The sequence below is a fragment of the Augochlora pura genome, chromosome 7 (genome assembly GCF_028453695.1).
Source record: "Augochlora pura isolate Apur16 chromosome 7, APUR_v2.2.1, whole genome shotgun sequence".
In the NCBI taxonomy this organism is placed as follows: domain Eukaryota; kingdom Metazoa; phylum Arthropoda; class Insecta; order Hymenoptera; family Halictidae; genus Augochlora; species Augochlora pura.
In genome coordinates, this window is record NC_135778.1 from 32,803,581 (window position 1) to 32,825,083 (window position 21,503).

Consider the following 21,503-nt stretch of genomic DNA (forward strand, 5'->3'; position numbering starts at 1 on the left):
ATTAATATTACGTACACACGTGTACTCAGCCACCGTGTTGATCGAGTAACTACAATTCAACGGACAAATAAATAAACGTTTATTCTATGGCGCGCGGTTAATTTCATATGACTAGAGGATCGTGACATTGGCAGATAGGCCAATGCCTTGTGCACGCGCATAACTGGCGCAGGTCAACAGCTGTTAGGCCCTCGAGGATCGTAGTAGGCACTCCCCGAAATCGTTGACCCTACCATGCGATTCTAGTCAAGCAACGTGTCGTTGGCTGGTCGGTCGTATTTACATCGATAACACAGAAGCTATATGCCGTCGGAAGGAAAATGATGTCCTTGTAGTTGAGATGCAAATGAAAACAGATTTTATTCTGAGAATGAGTGGATTGCTGCCATATTGTTCAGATGCTATCCAGATGAGGGTTCAGGCTGTATTTTGATTCTCTATTGTTTCTGATCGATGAGTCCTGGTGCATTAGCAACGGTGCCCTCTCTTGCCTGACCTCAGGAAGAGTGACCAGCTCCTGCACAGGGCTTCGCTGCCATATACTCTTGGTAGCCATCTCTTGATAGCCCCTTCTCTTAATCTAGAACCAAACGATGCAAGTGTTAGCAAATGGTGTTAGGATAATCGAGCTTCTTAGGTAATCTTTGAATGCAATACTTGTCTGTGATGAAGTTCATGCAGGTACAACGTAGACAGAGACATATCAACAGCAATTGTTTCGAGCGGTACAGTCAAGTCTGTAGAGAAATCTTGACTTATACCAAAAATTGTCGATTGTTCTTGTAATTCGGAAAGGAACCCTTTTTCGTTATAGATTGGACCCTCTACTTTACTTGAGCCATGTCTGATTGTATGTGGGAACATGTCCGATTGCATGCTCAGGAGCCCCTCATCCGAGGTCCTCGACATACTCGAAGGCCCAGGGTGGTTGACGAACACGTTACTTGCGCTGGGCATGCTCAAATGGTTTATCATCGTGCTTCTGATGATGTTGGTCACTATATCGTTGTACTGAAAGGGGAGAAAAATCCATGTCAATAATAATAATAAAGTTGGTCAAAAGATGTTCAAAAACTTACCCCTGGTCCCAGACCAGACAAGCTATTGAGGCTCGAAAGAAGAGGGTTGATCTCTCCAGGCATCGCTTGTACCTCTTTCTTGGCTCTTTCCCTGAGGGCGGTGACGAAGTTCTTGGCGTCGCTAGGTGGTTTCCACTCTGGGTTAGTCAGAGTAAAGTGTATGAGAGACAGCTCAGTCTTGCCATCCTCTGCCTGGGTGTATTGGTTCGACATCGGAATCTGGAGCTTGTCCGGATCCATGCAATAACGATTGTCGTAGCCCGTGGTGTGGTCCTTAAGGACTGGGCTCTGGGCGACGGTTTGCCACATGGGGTTTCCGTGCTTCCGTATGTCCATTTGCGCGAAGCTACAGACATCACCCACACCTGTGATCTCGATGGTGAAATTCCGGTAAAAGTCGACAATGTCCAAAGCTCGTTGTCTCATGTGGAAGCACAGAATGAAGGGCGTCAGCAAAGGGGAGATTAGTTCTTCCAGAAGATGGATTGCACGGTACTGAAACAGCTGAGCCACCTGGGTCCTGGTTGTTTGAGTGTGAGCATGGTCGCGCCAACTATCAGGCCGATAGTGTATATGCGCTAAGACAGCGGTTAGTAGGGTTTCCGGACACCAAACTAAGTTCTCGTCGGGTATGAACGCCCTGGCGCCGGCCAGCACTGCGCCAAATATAGTGATCAAGGTCAGGACGTGCTCCACTGTCAGAACGTCCTCGTCGTACACGGTTAATATCAATAAAACTGCCAACACACTGCCGGACACGAACGCGATGTTCTTTGCGATTACTGTCATAATCGGGGACGTAAATATGTTCATGTAATTTGAGGCTGGACGGTATGCACGGTTCAGACGCGCATTCAACTCGTGATCGAGCTCGTTGAAGTGTCGAAGGTACAATCTACCATACAAGGACCACATTCTTATGCCTAGCGTGCCAGGTTCTCGCTTGATGATCTACGGCAGGGTATCGTTAAATTAGAATCGGTCCAGAGCTATTACGAACTCGATGCATTTATTATACTAGTATTCAAAGGATGAATTCAAATTTTGTCATGCTATGACATTAATGTTTTACAGAGTTGTAATACCCGTGGTGGGATAGTAAGAGCCCTAGTATAATTAAAATATAGTATAGTAAATAGCAACTGACCTCTGCATAGTTAAAAAATGAATATAATATCTGCCACAGCAGGATTAGGGGGCAGAGCACGAAGTTCGCTATTCCGACCCACAAAATATGCTTGGACAAGGCTCGGGCGAGTTCCTGTCTCTTGTTCAACTTTTTGTAATCCCCTTTCAGATGCCAATTGTTTTCGAACGGCGACCAGGGTCCCCCTGAAACAGTTCACCGTGAACAGACTAACCTTTCTCAACTTGTTCGCATGAAAATTAAGTTACTTACAGAATAAAAGCAGTTCCATGTTGTACTTGAGTCCTCTGGTCATGAAAATCACTTCTCCCACGAGTGGGATCTTGAGCCTTACAGGCAGCAATGATTTGTTAATCATAGCGACCATATAATTTTTGAATCTTAATATTCTATGGTACATATCTAATTCTGTGAGCTCTCTTTTATGAATGCACATCTCTTGTTCCTTCTGCACTTCCTTGACCCGCCTCTGTATCTCGTGCCAGGTCAGATTATCCAAATCGCAGTCTTCGATTTTTAGAGCGGTGTTAAAGAACAACTTTATATCCCAAAACTGTGTGAGATGGTATAAAACTTTTACCGCTCTTAGAATCCAAAAGATCGCGGCTACCAATATACAAATCCATGTAACGAGACCCATGGATGCCGTACATTCCCCGTTGGACAGTATAGCGTCATTTATCGACGTTTTGTGCGAGGTATTGTTCACTACTTTGTCTCTGAAACAGTAAAACGATTTATAGTGAAAACGATTGTATTGTTTCTTTGGCTAGCTTGTATCGGATCTCTGCCTTACTTAAATAATACGGAGTAATCGATGCAATGAAAGAGAAAAGTGGAAAAGGTAACTACAAAAATGAATTGTCCTAGTTCGAGCCCCTCTTGCAACATCATACAAGTGAACCCATGTTTCTGGTGGTAGTGATACATTCTTGTAAAAAAAGAATCCAGATCTTCTATGTGGTTCCATCTGGCCTTGTTCCCTTCTGGCACTACGTGTATCATCACGCCAGACTCCTGTGGTGTTTCTTCATGCTTGTCATCGTCCTCCCCATCCTCTTCCTCTCCTTCGTATGGCTCCATGCGCTGGTAGCTGCCATCCAGTACCGTTGTCATCTAAAAACACAATATTAATATTGGAACCATCAGTTGGAGACACCCTTCTATTGGTTTGTTGTCGTGCCAGGGTGATGTACACTCTGAACTTAAGGCACAAAATTGGAACGAAACAATTGGAGCATGCAACATAGACTTGTATCGTGTAGAGAGAGTCCCTTAAGATGGAGCCTTACCGTTTTTGCTCGTCGGTTTGGCTCTACACAGGTAATGACAGTTTCTCGTTTCATTCTTTCATGTCATTAAGATTAATTAACTACCGGTCGACACTTGCCCCGTAAGCATCTAAAATATACAAAGCCATCAATGGCGGATCAACAAGACACAACATAGCTCAGAAATAGAACTGTCAGACTATTATTGTATGTTAATCAGAATAGAATAGCATGTTTTCACTGCCCCTTCTTTGTCTACCTGTTATCTGATAAATGAATCAAGATATTGCGACTGTTTGCCAACGAATTGCAAATTGATAGATGGGTCATCCTGTGCGTTATCAATCGATGAATCAATACAAAATTTCCTTATCACGATCGGTAGGAGAGGGGAGGGCCACGGTCGCCACGTGAGGAAAACTGTTAAAGCATCGCTGATGACACTGCGCGATTTTCCCGTTACATCTCGGTCCATGAGGATTGCGAAAACAGCGACGCATAAAATGGGACTCGCTTGGCTGGGGATCACGAACCAGCCACGTGACAAAACATTCAAATCCATTCTCTGATAGGAGAACGCATTTTTCATTTTTTTCACGAGCGTGCACAGAGCCGCGGCTTGTTTCGTTCGCTTTTGTTCCTCTCTCTCTCTCTTCGGGAGAGCGCGACGGACAGGAGAGGAGAGAGGGAGAGAGAGAGACCCGTCGGGGAAAAGAAAAGCAAGTCCAGCTGACTCGGTGAGCGTCTTGTCTCTTTGTCTCTTCCCTTTCCGTTGACCTTTATTCGACGGAAATAGAAGCGTGGTCAGCGAAACGCGACACGAATGTTTGGTAACACAGCTGATCTGCATAAACAAAGCGTATATTCCTCTCTGGCTGCGAGGAGTCCGTACCTTTGTTTATCGCGAGTTGCGTCCCGCACTCCAATTTGACCCGCGCTTATTCCTACTCGCAGCTCTGAGCTCATGAAGCATCACTCACATATTGGCCACGGTGACGACGTGTGTTCACTGATAATTTAGACATCGAAACGTTAAAACCGTCTCGCCAGCCGTCCTGCCTGGCGTACCATCTTTACTGAATTTTGCCTTCTATTTGTGGCTCACCTTGCCACGACCGCAGCGAACCACGCGTTGTTTATTAGTACCATCGGTCTCAGCTGTTAACGACGCTTCCTCCTACAATCGGAACTCTTCGAAACTTTTGTGCTCTACTTAACGAGAATTCCCGTCGATAGATATTCATTTCGATCCCCAGGATCACAAAATTTACTAACATTTAATTTCCATCGGGAGAAATACCTTAATTTTCCACGAATTTCAGGACAATATCGATCACAGCGCTACTCGGTAAATAAGATCCCTGTTTCATTTTTCTTCTATCGAAAGTTTGTTGACCTTCCTTTTTTTAAGTGAACAGTTATCCTTGTGTGGATGATTCAGAGTTTCAGCTAATTTTATTTTATATAGATAACCCATTTTGGAAATGTTTCCCAAAAATTCGGATCACATACAAAAAGGCTGATAACATCGTTCCCTGCCAAACGAATAACAAATGTACCGTGCAGCTGATTTTACACACGTTTAATTGCAATATCATATCATATTTACAGTGTATCATGGAACATTGTAATTACAAAAATATTAATACTAGGCTGCGGATGTCGGTTCTGCAACTGCCGGCTAATTTACAAACACAGACAATTAAATAGATTGCTTGCACAATGGAATTTCTTATCACTCGACACATTTAGAAACCACGATTAAGCTTCGGGCGTGCTCCGCGCAAGATCCGCAGTCTAATTATAACCACACGTCGATCATTCTCGGCGATCGTTATCCTCCTCGCGATCGTCGCCTTTAAATAAGAAGTAGTATCGTATAATCGTTTCCAGTTCGCGCTCCCGTTGGAAATCGCCGCGGAACGGCAGCCCAACGTTGGTACCGGGCCTCGATTATGGCATCGCGGACGTATCGATCGCGCCTCGCGATAAACACCGTGGAAAAGGACGCGGGTCACGCTGCGCGAAATTCACTATGTACATCCGACCTTCTATCTGGGAGCTCGAGACACCGTTTTCTATACGCCCCCGTATCAATTCATCGACTGTCGCTTAGCCCAAGCTGGCTCCTTCGCTTTTCTGCGCAACAGTTCTCGCTAGAACGATGTCGTCGCGATGTTGGACCTAAGGCGTGAACGTTTCAGACCTGGACCAGCTCTTAACTGCCTCCTGTTTCCAATCTTCAAGTTACAAGTGGTCCTTAGAAGCTGAGACATAGTCTTCGACCTAAGTTAGGGAAGCCCGTACCCTAAATCAAGAACATCAACGGTTCAGGACCAGCTCTCCCCAAACGATTGCCGATAAACGCCGCTACTCATACTAATGGACCCCTAAGTTTTCGTTTTTAAATTGACCACCTAGACTACTTAGCTATCCAAGTATACAAGAGTCCCCTACAATACCGTCGCATTCGTTCCAACGAGAACACGCGTAGCCCCTAAGAAACGATGTCTGTCCCATCAGAGACGTCGTTAACCGTCCGTTGTAGGAGCGGGTCTAGCCTGGAGATAGGTTGTTCACAAGGTCTGTAGAATAGACCTACAGACTTTGGGTTATTCGATAGCAATGCACTCCGACAGCGGACGGTTAGTCTTCCGGTGTCTGGGGTCCCGTCAGCCGCGCTCTTGTTAGCTCAGCGGCGGTCATCGGCCAGGCGTAGGTGTCTCGATGTTTGGGGCGCGTTTTTGATCATCGAGCACCGAGTCTAGGTGAATCCAGGTTGCCTATTCCCGGGAGACGATCTGTCCAGGGCGTCGGGGCGCTATCCTGCGCCTGGGGGCCAGCAGACCACTGAGTCCACGCGTTTCCTCGTGTCTCGTGCTAGCAGCGGTGCTGGTCTCAGCAGACGTCGCCTCAGTCGATTCCGTTTCACTGCTGGACGTCTGCGGCTCCTCGGAGACTTCCTCCTGGCTGGTCTGTACTGAGGGCGCCTCCGTTACCTTGCGCCGAGGTAGTAAAGGTGACCTTCTAGCTGGCAAAGTCACCGGAGACCTGGTCGTCGACTTCGGGTGCACTTGCAGACGATTGCGGTTGCGCAGCTTGTTTAGGGGATTCGCCGTGGTCGACTTGGTCGGCGGCGGGCTGGTCTCTGCTGGCGCCTGTACAGGACAATGGAGATTGAAGATCACCGACTTACTGGGAGTGTTCGCTGAAGTATGTCAGCGGCTGACATTTCACGAAAGGCCATTCGGTGAAAGCGGGGCCTACGGATAGCGCTACTGACTTTTGTTAGAAATGCAGAAACACTCACTTCGTGGGTCTCCTCCTCGGTGCCCTCTCCCGCAGGCTCTTCTATTGACGCTTCATCCGAAGTTTCCGCAGGCACAGCTGGTGTAGTGGTGCTGGTAGTAGTTGGCTGTCCTGGTTTCTGCCTTAGATTCACTCGGACTCCGCCGGGTTTGATTACTGGTGGCCTGGCTCCAGGTACCGGAAGTCTTGCTCTGACTGTTGACTTAGGGGCGGTCGTGACTGCCTCTTGGGCCGTCTCTTTAGCGGTCTCTTTGGAGTCCTGGCTCTCCTCACTAGTGTTTGGCGCCGTGGTCGTTGGTCTGCCGCGACGTCTGTTAAGATTTGGCTTGTTGAATGGTAGTCTGGAGACGCCATTGGTGGAGGAAGTCGACCCGGCACCACTCGAGGGTGAGCTTGTGGTTGTGGAGACGGTCGCCCTGGTTGTCCCTGTACCACGGAACCTTCCACGTCCGTTGATGGTGGACGGTCGTTCAGAATGGACTGAACTGGAGCTCTCCTTTTGCACGGCATCTTCTTCCACAGGCTGCTTGTGACCTGGTCTTGCTCTCTTGTACCCACCGTTCGACCCGTTTCCTCCAAAGCGTCCTCGGGTACGCTGGGTAGGCTCTGGGGACTCGGTAGTGGTCGTACTGCCGCTTCCGTTCGACTTGAACCTAGTTGGAGAAACGTTTGTTAAGGCATAGAGTCAACCATCTATTTTGAGAGACTTAAACCATATATAACTTGCCTATTACGCGAGGTGGCCGGTCCACCTAGACCAGGTCTTCTGAACTTGCCCCTCCCAGCAGCTAGCGTAGTAGACGTAGGGGCTTCAGTGGTAGTTGTAGTGGTCGTTGTTGTCGTAGTAGTGGTAGTTGTAGTCGTGGTCGTCGGTTCGGCCGTAGTGGTAAGATCGACTGTCAACGTCGTGCCCGAGGATTCAGTGGTAGCTGCCAAGTCGGTGGTAGTCTGTTCCTCGGATAGCGTAGTCCCGTCCGATGTGGGTTCGCTACTGGAAGCCTCGACCAGGTTGTTCTGTCCCTGTTGCACGAAGGCGTACAAGTCCAGGGCTACTTTATCCATGGCTGATGGGTACTCTGTCGTTGGACTGTCGGTAGTGACTGAGACAGTGCTCGGGGAGAACGAAGACGAGTCCTGCTCCTCCGAGTCCTGTCTCTCTAAGGAACTCCTCTCTTTGCTTCTTTCCGCGGAGGATTCTTCTTTGCTTTCTGCATGTTCCACCGACCTTGAGCTGCTCTTGGTCTCATCCTCCACCTGGACGAAATTTACAAACGGGATTAATCCACCATTCTTGGTCCAGAGACCCGTAGTCTGACTGGGAGACTTGCTATCTTTGGATTACTCACCTCGGATGATGGTGTGCTGCTTAATGGTCTCCTCCTGGTAGTGGGAAGAGGCGAGTCGTCCACTTCTTCTTCCACTGGTGCGGGTTCCTGGACCCTATGTGGCCTGCTTCTACCCTTGCCACCAGACTTATCCTCGGCTTCTTCGTTCGGTGTTACTCCCAGGAATCTAACAGGACCTTTAGGCAGCACTTGCGGGAACTCGGGTCCCTCCTGGTGGGTCCTGAAGCTGCTCGAGTCCACAAGGTCCAGGCTAGGTCGGGGACGGTTACCACGGGTCCTTGATGGCTCTGTAGTACCCGTGTTATGGTTCGACCTGGACCTGTTAGGTGATTAACAGGTTCCCAAAGTTTGCCATGAAGGTACTTAAGTCACCACCATTGAAGAAAATTGCTACCTGGGTGGGAATCTGGTATTGGCAGGCAGTCTTTCCTCGGATACGTCTTCGGCCTCGGTTAACTGCCGTCCCCGGTTCCCGTTTCTGTTCGGTATGACTTCGTTGCTGGCTGGCTCGACGGTGCTTCGTTCCACGCTAGTGTACTTGTTCCTGTTGGCGGCGGACGATCCGCCGCGCCTAGGCGCGGACGTCGTCCTAGAAGGAACGTCGTGAGAATTGGTGACGGAAGAGTCCGCCGAACCGGCCTTACTCTCATCCTCGTCTTCATAGTTGTAATAATAATATACGTACTCGTATTCGTAGTCCTTGCCGTTCGGCCCTTTCTTTACCTGGAATTTCTCAGTGGTAAACGAGTGTTTTTTATTTAGGTCTAATTAGTCTATTTCAAGTCTAGGTAGGTTATTCTAGATTTTATTAAGTGCAGCTGGTTTTGCTAGCAGTAGCTAGGTGTAGTCAAGTCTAGCTGGACTATTCTAGGTTTAGTCAGTTTTAGGGCTACATATCATCGGCCTGCTTACCTGGATTCTCGAGTTCGTACCGGCTGGGACTAAACTAACGTCACTGAAGTCGCCGAAGTTGCGATCTCGGAACGAGGTCTCCTTACCATCGTCGCGGATAATGTTCACCGGGACGAAGTCGAAGCCGCGAGCCTCGCGAGGCGTCGTCAGCAACGGCATCATGGTCGTGGGGTATTCGTCGCTGTAAAAGTAAAAATCTCCTGATTGCAATCTCCGCGGCAACATCAAAAAGACCAGGCAGAATTGATAGCAGGAAAAGCCTCGATGAAACTAACAACAAGAAGTGTAGGCCTTGGTCGCAATTAAACCGTAGCTGCTAAAGAACCTGCGCGTCTAATCTACCTTATAGGATCATGAAGAAATGGACTTTTACTTGCAACAAAAGCAATCTGTGTCGAAACCGACCATTACTTCCTCAGTATAGCGGATCAAACTTTCTGCAAGATTTACTCTGATACGAGAATGTTCGAGATAATTAATTGATCATTAGTTATATGTGCAAAAAGAGGGGCGATTGTACAACTTACCTAACGCGGACTCCAGGTATGACGGAGTCTCTCTGACCTTCAGAACGCGTCCTGTGTCCGTCGCTCCTCCTGACACCATCTTCCTGGAGGACTCCAGTGTCGCTGAAATTCTCCAGCTCCACTCGCACTTGTCTCTTCGCGTTCGCTTTCTCGTCCTCGCCGAAATCAAACCGGCGTACCTGGTCCGGCTTCTTATCGAAGCTCTCGAGCCTCGACACCACTTTCTTCGCGTGCTTGCTGTCCTTCGACACAACCCTGCTCTCGACGTCCACCACGTCTTCGTCTTCGTCGTCGTTGAACTGCGTCCGCCTGGCTAGGTTTTCCGGCAGCTTGTGAGACGTGACGAATTCTAGGGTACGAAGTCTTCTCTTAGACGAAGGATCACATGGGATACAATATGTGTATATCGCTGGCTTTCAGGGATACCTACCTTCGATTTTCATTGGCTGCTTTGTCTGAACATTGTTCTCTGCTAGGACGCTAGCGAGGACGCAGCATAATCTGGAATGGAAGATGGAGTTACTTGAGATTGGTCTCTAGACTAAAATTTTTAAGATCGCGGACTCTTCGGGTTACTTTTTGGGTAGCTTGAAGCCTCGTCCCAAGTGGACATGTAGCTTGATAGTCGTTTTGATGACTGTGGTAACTTGAGGTTAAGTATAATGTTCTAGATAAGGACATCGGATATGATTGCTTTCGAATGGAATAGAAGGTGTATTGGGATCATTGGCAGATCGTTCTGTCTATTCCCGAGGAAATAAGCTCGACGATCGTCGAGATGTGGAGACGCAGCGCAACGTTGACAAGGCAACGTTCGCCACGGTGAAAGTTTGCGTCTGGCTGAGACCAGCTGGAAGCTGCAACCAACTCGGCCAGTTCCCAACGGGCCGCTGCTCGATTCTTTCAGGCCACTTTAATCACCCGATTCGATTGGCCTGCATTAATGTCAAACAACAAACACACGGCTCCCGATCCGTATTCCAGTTCAAACGGTCCGGCCAATTTCAGCAAATCGTAACATTTTCATCGAGTACCCTGGACGTGTTCATTCTCATAAACTCCGGCCACAAATTGACTTAGATGTCGCGATCTTAATGACGCCTTTCGACGAAGCGCTTTTCAATGGTTGATTAGAAAATTTAGTTGAAATCTACCACTGTGCAACATTCAACAGTGGATTACCACAAATGATAAAACATTCTTGCGCACGAATCTTATTTCAATGGATTAGGTTTTCTTTTTTCTCGAATTTCCAATGGTGTCGCAGCGGTGTACATACATGGTCTAACGTAGTTAGCATTTGCACGACACACGAAAGAAAAACGTCGGCCGTTCCCGCGCTCGGGCGGACGATTTTCGAGGCGGTCAAATAATTTGATCGAAGGAAAAAGTCAAGGCCGTCTAGTAGCCTGCCTCGGGACACACGAGAGCGACCTCGTCCTCGTTCTCCTCAAGGTTGTTCGACCGGGTTCGCCAACGGGCCGAAATTCGGTGAAAATCGATAGCACGATCCGTGATCTGCGCCACGATCTCATCGATCCTTCCATTTCGCGATCAATCGTCACACAATGGAAAGGAGCAGCGACCTTTTTTGAATTCGCAAAAAACCATAAAAATATATCATTCGCGGCTGATCAAATTAGTAAAGAGTCGAGAAACGTTCGTTTCGTCCGATCGAACGGAAGAGTCGATAGTGAATCGATTTAATGGTGGCGCGCACCCGCAAGGTCGATCGGTTACGATCGATTACCTGCGACGAAGGAGAGCGGCCGTGTAAAATAAAGGCGAATATCAAGGGCTTCTCGTTTCTCGGATGATTGTTCTTTTTTCCCCTCAGTTTCGCAACCTCCACGTCCTTTGCCTTTCAGGGAAGGTCGCGCGGCTCCTCTCTTTGTCACTCTGTTTTACTCTCTCTTTCTCTCTCTCTCTCTCTTTTTAGATCTGTCTCTGCCATTCTCTTATTCCCTCTTGTCTCTTCGATAGAAAGTCGATGGGTTCGCGGACCCGAGCCGCGACATTTACGAACGCGATCGAAAGGAACGGTAAATATCCTGTTTGTCGCGCGCAAACTCGTCGCGTTTCAATATTCCAGCATATTCCACCTTATCTCCGACCGACCGCGACGCGTTTACTCGTCCGATTCCGTTCACCGATTTTAGAACCAATTTTCTATTTATTAACTAGCTAACCTTCTTTTGATTTATGTCTTTGCAATTGAATTTGACCTTCTTGTTTCTCAAAAGCATAAATTATATTAGTAAGGAAATGTGTCATTACGTCAATTCTCAAGTTCAATGGTTAGTTGCAGTCTGGGTTCTGAGTTGGATGAATCGCCGGCAGAGCAAATCAAGGCGCCACTATTAATTCTGAATTAGAGGGATCATTTTCAACGCTATTTCATTTTCTATTTTATTTGCTATTTCAACGCATTTTCTACTCTTCTGCCAGGAATTTTGCGGCTAATGCTAATTTTCTGCGACCAACACGGAATTCCATGGTTGATTCAGAGTTTTAGAAATAATGCTGAATTTCTTTAGCTAATTTTGCTTTCTATAATTAATTTTCAGACCAGCTAATCATCCCGAGTCCATTGAGCATTTTTAGGTCTACATCTACCTCTTAGTTGCATGGTAATGTTCTCCACGACCAATTCAGAGTTTCAGCAACAGTTTCGACTTCCAGTTTTACAACAAATGCCTAAGAATAACTCAGAATTCCTTGAATAATACCTAATTTCTCATCCGCCCGTGGCTTCCACGGCTAATCTACCAACTTTCCGCGCGGCTACTACAGAATTCCACGATTCTTTCGAAACTCCGCGAGGCGTAATTTCGAATTCCCTTGCTCCGGTATGGTGGCAGACGGTTATGATTCGCGGGCGATCCACCCGCGCCTAGAGCGTACATAAAAGAAGAGGCTGTTCGTCTTCGAGGAATTCCTCGCGATTCCATATGGAGAAAGCCGCGTCTCACGCGGCCATCTACGTAAGCACCGCTACTACGTGGGCATATATTCTCCGCAACGCGCCGGTACGAAACAGACACGCACGTACAGGCGCATGCCTGCAAGCCGACTCGCGCAAACGTAGACCCCACGTTTACGTAACGCGACAACATTACCGCGAGACTCTATCGCAAGTCGGTAAATATTCGTACGTTTCAACTTTTCGTTTCTTCTGAATGGTGGCCATCCCGTTGCTGAGATCGCCGGCCGTTAAGTGTCAGCGTAAACACCCGGTTCGGAGGATGCAACCTTTCGATCGGGGAAACTTTCTATTCGAACGCCGAAAGGAACGACTCGCGTTCGCTACGGTCGCGCGAAAGTCCACCCGTGGATCTCTCGCGGTTTTTTCTATGCGGTTTCTACGGGAACTGGATCGGGATTCGATCCACGGATCCACCGGCTAGATCCTCCCGCTAGGTGCCCCGTTGGGCAATCCCCGATGCTCAAGGAGAGCCGCTTTCTTCGCTCTCGCCGCGAAATCCGGGAAAGAGCGGGGCTAATCACTGGTTATTCATTCTTTCTGCCGCTAATTTCCTCTCTAATTAACTCCCGCTTAATTGTCGCCTACTCCTGATTATGAGAGCCGGCCTCGGAATTCAATTAGAAATTGATTTTAATCCTCGAATCTTCCTCTTGAGATCCTTTCGTCACCTCTCGCAGATACCCATCGAAGGCTTGCGTACTTATTTGTTCGCGTATGTTTCTGTCATAATTAACCCTTTGCACTCCGAGGCCGTTTTAACTCGGAATCTTAAATGAAGACATTTGTTTCAGTCTACGCTACTGCGATTCTTCTTATTTGATGCATGTGAAATTAAACTTGTTGATTTATAAAAGAGTTTCGTGTTTTAACAGATTCGATAGCGCGAATGTTATTTTGATAAATAGTGTAGCAATTGTTGGCGGCGACTCGAAGAAGCCACTCGAGTGCAAAGGGCTGGCGCTAAACATACCGAGCCCTAGAAGTAACTAACTTACGTTAATTTACAATGATGAAAAGACTCTATTTAAACCTTGCTTGAACAGAGAAATTGATTCTTGTTTCTCAAGTAAGAATCATCATAGTTTCAACAATTTGAAAGTAAGAAATGCGTGACCGGTCATTATACCGACTATGGTAGGTTTAGTGTTAATTAGTGGAACTAACTAAACGCGATTAGACTGTATCCTTTCTAAATTGCAAGACCAAATTTATCATTCGACAAGTTTTACTACATAATACGTTTGAACGGAAACATGTGTACGATCTAATTAATTCTAAAATAAAGAAACTATAACCCGCCATCTTGTCGGATTTGCTAGTTCCGATGTTAAACTATCATCGAATGAGTAAAATATACACGCAACAATGGTTGAACGCCGACTGGTTATTCGTGTTTGTTTCTACAGGAGAAATTCATGTTCTCGGTCTCTCCGTATGTTGATTGGATTACGTTAGGCTGACGTGAACGGTTCCGAAACGAAACCGAGAGCAAGATCGAAATATCCCGGCCCATTGATCGCTCCTCGGAGCGAGACCAGTTATGACTTTTATCGGACGGTGTCGTACCATCGAGTTCCCCTGTTCTCCACTTTTCCCATTTCCTCAATTTTCATCTTGGTTCACTTGTTTATTTGCATTTCTATTGACGGTCGCGTGCATTTCATCTTAACTTCGCCTGACGCGTACTTCGCATAGATTTCTCAGAGTTACTTTTCTTATAGAAGATTCTCATCAGCCAACGTTTGATGCTTTTGCTATAGTATAATAGTCGTTGATCTTGGATAAGGTATCTTAAATCGTCACGATTTAACTTGGTTTCATACAAAATCTTTCGCAAAAGTTTGTCATCGGTCAACGCTCGCCGCTTCTCTCTTTCTACAATAACCATCTGCGATTATCCTCTTTTTGCCATCAGAAACCGCAGTTCGATTCTCGCAACGTCCATTTCATCACTCGCCGTCCAAACACCGCGCGCAGCACTCGCGTTTTTCGCGTACCCCGATCAAAAATTCTAACCATAATTCACGTGGCTGCTAAAACACGCAAGGAAATCGATCTCTATTGCGTTAGCCTGCGATTTCCGATTGGGAAATGGGACTTTCGATCTACACCGCGATCCCATAGATTAAACATGAATCTGTTCGTGGAAACACTGATTGGCTATGGAATAGCTATCCCAGCGTTTAGAATCGGTCGAACGTCGTGTATAGGAGCGTAGATCCGGTCGCGACATCGACGACGTGAAAGGTGTTCCACGGATAGCAGACTTATCCCGTGCGTCAACGTGAGTCACACGATTCTTACCCTAAATCATTCTACTACGAAAAATCCGCTAAAACGGATCGTAAAGAGCTCGTAAAATTGATCGAAATCTCGAGCGAACAGACAGGCTAAGAGGGGCCGGGGTTTAGTCGAATCTGGTACTCACAGGAGCGCCGATTTCAGCCACATGTTGACGGGCAGGTCCTGTTTCAGGTTCTCGTTGGTCCTTGTTCTTCCTGTTCCGTAGTTCGGGACGGTATCGCGTGGTACGCGGTAAAACACTGCGAATGAGACCGATGCGGTTCGGATGCGGTTGCGGTACTGCTGAACGAGAACACCGATCAGTATTGTCACCGGACACTCGCGACCATCGTCGTCTCCTCTTCGCTTCTTCCTCGATTTTTCACTGGGTGCCCCGACGTCCCTCTGTCTCTTTGCACTCTCACTCTCTGTGCTCCGGTTCCCTAAGCCGGGACGAGCCTAGAGAGCGTGTGCTGTGTTCTGTCTTTCTCTGTGTGTGGGTGCGCGTGTACGCCCGCGGCTGGCCCAGCGACAGGGGACTATCTCTCGGCCCAGGGAAAGAGAGAAACGGGGCGACGACGACGCGGCGGCGGCGGGAAGACAGAAACGAAACGGAAAAAAAAGAACACCACTCGTGTTCCGAGCGCGGAGTAAAAGTAAGAGGTAGCCGAAGGACGTGGTGAGGGTATGAGAACGGCGGCGAATGCAGGCCTCTACTTATATGCCACCCACCACGGCCACCTGGAGCACACCCCACTCGAACCATGAAAACTGGACACCACGTAGCTCGAGACACTCGACTCGATGTACGCGTGTCGGGATACCGACTGTTTGGTTGGCTGCTGGGCCCACGAGCTGCTTAGATCGCGGGGCCCGAACACGGTTCAGGAGAGATCTTGATGCGTTTCTGCCCTGCCGGGGCCTGAGCCCGCTGCGAACACGCAGGGAATGGTACTTCTCTAGTCTACCGTTCGGCCGATCCAACAAGTTTTATTTTAGGGGCCTGAACGACGTTTGCAAGCGTGTCAGTTCTTGAAGTTGATAACCACTGGTCTCAGAGACACAACAGATTAATGGTTTTAAGGATTCTTGGACCTAGAATGTAGTTAAATCTGAAAGCCCGAGTTGATTCTTAATATTCTCCGTTCCGTAAGACCGAAAATTTTGATTCTTGGGCCAGAAATATTATGAAATATCAAGGTAATCCAGAACGCCACCTTAAAGTCTGATTTTTTAAATCTGAGACCTCGAAACTCTTCAAGTCCACAAAATCTTATAATCTCTGCTTTATAAGTCCCAAAATTAATAACGTCCCATGGCCGAATCGATAACTTCCATAGCCTTGAAATTCTCCAGAATTGAGAGTCCTTTGTCCGGACATGGCTCGACAAATATTGAAAGGATTCGAGGCTGTAGGGACATTCGGGCCCAGGACTTAGGGGATGACGTAGGCCAAGTGTCCTTGCCTTCGATCGAAGCCGCCGATGCACGCTCCGAAGTCGTACGACGCTCTTAGTCATCGATTCTGCGAACAAAAATTTGATCCGTTTTTCCGCCGCGTTCTTCACCCTACTATCCCTGATCCGGTCGTTCGCTGTTCAAGGATCCTCGAATTACGCGCCCGGGAATTCCAAGGAGGTTTCGAATCGTTCCTCGATCGACGCAACCGAACTTTCACGAATCGCGTGAATCACATGGCTCCGCCAACCGCCGCTCTTTCGATCGAAGATGATCGTTTGTTAGATCCGCGAAGACTAGTTGATTAATCAAGCAGGTCTAACGTTCCGAATAGCTCGAGTGTACATGACAGTCCATCGGGAACCAAATCGAAACAGAAGCTGGGTAAGAAGCGAGGTGTCGGGTCACGTCGGGTCGTGTCGGGTACAGTCAGCGTCTTAAGAGTCGGAATTCAGCTAGCCGCGTCGAGCACCGCCGGTAAATGTATCTCGCGAATCGACGGGAATCGAATCGATCAAGTAACCGAGTAAAATGATCGATGACGGGTAATTCGGGTAGTCGGGTAGGTCACGGTTTCCCGCGGTATCGTACCTGTTCAGCGGGCGAGTATTGCAGTCAAAGACGAGCGGAACGAGACCGTCCAAGGCCGCGTACGGCGAGGAGCGTCGCGACCCTCCGTACCCGCCACTACTCGGGATAATAAAGACAGTTGGCCCGAGTACAGGAAAGGTTCTGTCGCGAGTATCGTCGACATTGTTCCGTGTCGGCGTTTCGCATGCCTGCTCGATAAAGGGGCGCGCGCTCTCCTTGCCGAGAGAAAGTTCTCTCCCGCGGGGTACACGCGCGTGTCAGCCTCGGTGGGTGTACCGGCGTGCACACGCCTACCGATGCTTTTGTCCTTTGTCAAATGATCGCTCGCGGCTAGCCCCGGGCGTTATTCCCGCCTGTATCATCCGGCAACCGATCAAAATTCTACGCTCCTCGCGGTCTAGACCCGGGGAACAAGCTCCGAATGAGCCGCGACCCGCATACTAAGCAGCCTGGCTCGGCTTTGTTAGCGGGAAACGTCGCGGCATTAAAGAAACAATCCCGACATTTCGTCGTCGGGTCTCGTCCACCGTTTTCCAGAAAACTCGTTGTTAATTGGACACGGAAGTCTCGGCGAGAGTACCGTTCCGGGCGAGAACGGCCCGGTTCAGGTGTTGACACGCGGGTTCTCGCGACACCGCTCTGCCACGGATCGATGGATCGCGACGACACGGCCGCGTGGTACTCTCGACGCTCGATCACGGATCGCTGTACGCCTGGCCTGGGCCTAATGGATCGACATTCTTCTTGCGCAACGAGGCGTAAAGACCTTTAACGCGGCTGCCTTCTGGTTCTGGCCGCTGCGCTCCGCTCCGGGCTGGATGGTTTATATGATTACGGAACTCGGGCCTTTGCCGGGCCTTGACACCTGCGACGCGCAGCCGTGCCGTGCCGGTAACGTTATTTAGAACGCCGTGCGGAATTGTTCTTAGAAACAAGCAACGAGCGATGTGGAGTCAGACTTGTGCCGGCTAGGCCGGTTACATAGGGTAAACGTACGCGATCGAATGGATCGCGCGGGATGACTAAGTGCGCGAGAAGAAGCTTGAGTAGGGTAGGTCGGTCGGTTGGATACATTGGATACGTCGAACAGATTGGATCAGTTGAACCAGGAAGAAAAATCAAGGTGAATCGTTCGGATATGTAGGGTACAGAGGCTATGTACATCTAACAGAATGAACAAGAAAGGACATTGAAGCTGATATGCACGAGCACGCACCTTTTATATATCGAAACAATTGTGGCGGTTTGGTCGGGCATATCGTGTGCACCGAATAAATTGCACAGGGACGTTAAACCGCTATAACACACACACACACGCATCTCTCATACGTCGGTAACGTGTCTCATACTGTCGTCAATTTTGGCCGGGCCTGTATGTAAAACTATGAGCGGTTCGTCCGCTTTCGCCCGGATTCCGAACATACCCTAAATCGCGGGTTGAGTCTGCGATGGTATCGCGATGATTTTCGAAAAGTTCTGCGTCGTCCCCGGTCTCGAAAGCGTATCGAGAAATCGCGTGAACCGTAAAGGTCGATTGAAATGCGGCCCGAGTCCCGCGAAAGTGCAGTCAAGGTTCCCTCATCCCGAGCACGCGTCGGTTTCTCGCTCGAATGTGCCGATCCGCACGAAATCCCGGCGGGTTCTAGTCGGCCTGTTGGACAGGCCCCGAGATCCTTTGTCTCGTAGCCGGACGAGGGAGACGCGTGCCCACACGAGGGAAGCTGTTTCCGAGATGCGTCACGTCGCATTCCGGCCTCGAGAATACGTTTTGCAAGCGTTCCGAACGTTTTCTTCGCGAAAAAGTATCCCGGGATTGCGAGACGATCTCGCGAACCTCGTCGAACAGGGAAGAGCCGCGACGATCGCTCGTTTACCCAATCGTTTCGCAAGCCTATTTTCTGCATGACTTAACAAGTGCACCATTTCCCTCGGCGGATCTACCATCGGCCGTTGTTTCACGCCGCTGTCAAAAGACTCGTAAAGTTACATAGAGGATAGCACCAAGCACCGATGGAACGGCAGCCGTCTAACCGTAATTTTCTGGAGGTGCACGCTGCACCTGCGTTCACGGGTGCGCCTCAGTCAATGGCCGGCCGTATTTAGCCTTCGATTTGTACGCAGAAGGTCCGCGCCGCAGCGGATATAGTAGGCGCCCGACTGAATGGTAATCGACCCGCGCTTTAAACGACCCTCGTCGATCTGGTGCAGATAAGGCTAGATAAGGATCTGCCGACACCATCCCCAGAATACGAGAATAGAACGTTGAATCATTGTCGTTCCTAATTACAACGGGTCTTGAATGATTCTCAAGCGAGCCAAGCTTTCGGTCAAGCGTGAAGACTGGGATTAGACCGGGTGGTCGGAAAATCGGGATGCAACCGGCTAGGTGATAAATTGACTGCATCGAGTCTACTAGTAAACTTTCTACTTAATTTACTTGTACCCGACCAATTCAAACCGCTTCTCGTAAAAGAAGTGATAAATTGAATGCATCAAGGCCAGTAGTGAACTTTCTGCTTAACTTAGGTGATCTGTTCGATGTACCTCAGCTACCCGATCTACCCAATTCAACTTTTCCTTATAAGAAAAGTAATAAATTAAATGTATGTCAAGTTCACTGGCAAGTTTTTCATTTAACGTATCGGATGTACCCGACCTACCCAATTGAAGCCAAGAAATCTGCGTCATTGTCGCCAGCTACATAGACTGTCATAACACGCCCACGCTCTCGTTTCTCGGGGCTTCGCTTTCTCGATCAGCGATCCAGATATCGTTCGAAACTAGGACCCAAAGGTTACCTTTCGAAAATTCCAAGATCAAGAAGAACCACCGCCGAAGATTGTTTTCCATCGGATCGAAGCAACTTTACGGCATTCCGATCCAGTGTGTCGATCGGCGACGAATAAGCGATCTCGATCACGTCGCCTGGGAGCGTCCAGAGAAAGTGAACTCTGTAGAATCGAGTCGAAAAGCGATAGAAAACCATGGGTTCGTCTTCCCGCCGTATTTTTCCCGTAATTGCTCGTGTAATCCGTCCCGATCGCGGTGTTACAAAGCAGAACGCGGACGCGGCTCGCTTTCTATTCCGATCGCGCGACCGAGTCTGCTTCTTTCTGATCCTCGATCGATCCGTTGATCGCGTTTCCACGGAACAGAACTACGTTCTTGTGATTCTAAGTAGGCTCTTCCACCTTTCACGCTTCCGATCGCGGCGTTACAGAAACGTGCCGTGACTGGAATCACGTGATTGTTCGCATAAGCGTTCGGCATAGTTGAAAATCTGCGCTGAACGAGCACCGAGCGACAAGCACGTTCGCGATTTTTTTCCGGGGAAACGGTGAAACCTATCCAGGCGACATTTCGCGCACGTGTTTGCGCATATTTGTACGAACAGCGTGAATTTTTGCAAGACAGTAAGGCAAAAATTGTGCGAGGTATGACTATTAAGTATAAACGCGCTTATCCACCACTTTTGGGATCAGAGGTCGGGTTATGCCAACGTTTGGGAATATGTTGCGAGCAAACGAACGGATCTAACAGGACGAAACTTTTCTCGTGTATTTGCACGTAGTTGACTGGCCGGCACAAATTCTACCGACTCGTTTCGCTGAAAATTGTGCCAGTTGTTATTAATTAACGAGACACCGGTGTCTGTAGAGACGAAACCCGAGCGGCGTCTTGAGCAATTCCCGAGCGATTTTCACAGGCTCGCTGTTGCGAATCGGTGTCGCGTTTGGCGCCACGCCCAGCGCATCCAGGGTCAGCCGATCACTTATCGCCGGTGGCCCGAAAGGGACCGGTGATCGACGATTCGCGGCAAAGTCACGGCGCCGCGTCGCGTCGCTTTGGCAAAAATAAAAGAACGTCGCGGCGGCCGGGCGAGGCTGGAGAAAAAAAGGCGAGAAACGAAACGGAGAAGGTAAAGAGAGGCAGAATGTGTTCGGGGGGACCGGTTAACCGGTGGCAGACAGGTGGGAGGAATCGACACCGGGAGGAGGCTTACTTTCCATGAAATTCCTCGAGGCGCCTCGAGAGACGCCGTCGCTTTCGTCATCGCTCGTATCCAACGAAATCGAAAACTATTATCATTCCTCACGGCGATCCTTGCTATTAACGGTACTAGGTCGTTTCACGCTTTTTACGAGCCCCGAAACGCTTGTTGTGCCAACGATTACAATACCCGCTAAATTGCGGTTTATTTGTTCGGGCACAGTCAGATAAGCCGCTAATAAATTTAATTAGGCAGCGGTTTTCCTGGATACCGTTCCATCGATCTTATCGTTGTTACAGCCGGCTTTATTACGGTTCTTCTGGTTAGAAATCCGTGCGAGCACCTGCCAATTTTTCGTCGGCTTTTATTTTTGAAATCGCCTGTAGAACTTACCGTTCACGACTTTTTTTAACAGCCTGTACAATTCGAGATTCGATCGCTATCAATAATGCTAACACTTACGGACGTTGATTAATGTGTCGTTAGGAGAGAAACATCTTTGGAATCTGTGTAAAATTGATGCCAAATTTAGGATCACCGTTTTCTTTTTTCCAACACTCTGCACGACCGCTTCAAAAAATACCTGTTTTCGTGGATGGTTTT

At 48.6% G+C, this 21,503-nt stretch overlaps 3 protein-coding genes across 6 annotated transcripts in view; 1 reads left to right on the forward strand and 2 right to left on the reverse strand.

Moving 5' to 3' along the window:
* LOC144473278 (uncharacterized) overlaps positions 1-21,503 on the forward strand; it is a 159,281-nt gene that overhangs the window by 1,404 nt on the left and 136,374 nt on the right. The gene's annotated exons all lie outside the window — the stretch shown is intronic.
* Positions 336-4,596, reverse strand: Atg9 (autophagy-related protein 9). Of its 3 annotated transcripts, none has more exons than XM_078186295.1 (8): positions 4,390-4,596; positions 3,519-3,627; positions 3,023-3,342; positions 2,479-2,945; positions 2,227-2,411; positions 1,080-2,030; positions 658-1,011; positions 336-580 (listed from the first exon to the last, which is right to left on the reverse strand). In XM_078186295.1, the coding sequence occupies exons 2-8, from the start codon at positions 3,570-3,572 to the stop codon at positions 395-397; spliced, it is 2,517 nt and encodes an 838-aa protein (XP_078042421.1). In that variant the 5' UTR covers positions 3,573-3,627; positions 4,390-4,596; the 3' UTR covers positions 336-394. The 3 variants fall into 3 exon arrangements, with proteins under 3 accessions (XP_078042421.1, XP_078042422.1, XP_078042423.1); XM_078186296.1 differs by lacking the exon at positions 4,390-4,596 and adding an exon at positions 3,757-3,987; XM_078186297.1 differs by lacking the exon at positions 3,519-3,627.
* On the reverse strand, positions 6,281-15,028 carry LOC144472759 (uncharacterized). Its single transcript, XM_078186093.1, has 9 exons — positions 15,006-15,028; positions 10,022-10,092; positions 9,592-9,940; positions 9,065-9,245; positions 8,547-8,875; positions 8,153-8,471; positions 7,534-8,060; positions 6,808-7,459; positions 6,281-6,655 (listed from the first exon to the last, which is right to left on the reverse strand). Exons 1-9 carry the CDS (start codon positions 15,026-15,028, stop codon positions 6,281-6,283), a joined length of 2,826 nt encoding a protein of 941 aa, XP_078042219.1.

Coding starts and splice junctions, on each gene's coding strand:
- Atg9 (XM_078186295.1), bottom strand. CDS start 3,572: ATGAAACGAGAAACTGTCATTACCTGTGTAGAGCCAAACCGACGAGCA. Junction 2,946..3,022: donor GATTACTCCGTATTATTTAA/GTAAGGCAGAGA, acceptor TTACTGTTTCAG/AGACAAAGTAGTGAACAATA. Junction 581..657: donor ATGAACTTCATCACAGACAA/GTATTGCATTCA, acceptor GTTTGGTTCTAG/ATTAAGAGAAGGGGCTATCA.
- LOC144472759 (XM_078186093.1), bottom strand. CDS start 15,028: ATGTGGCTGAAATCGGCGCTCCT. Junction 10,093..15,005: donor TGGCTGAAATCGGCGCTCCT/GTGAGTACCAGA, acceptor CTTCCATTCCAG/ATTATGCTGCGTCCTCGCTA. Junction 7,460..7,533: donor CCGGCCACCTCGCGTAATAG/GCAAGTTATATA, acceptor TTCTCCAACTAG/GTTCAAGTCGAACGGAAGCG.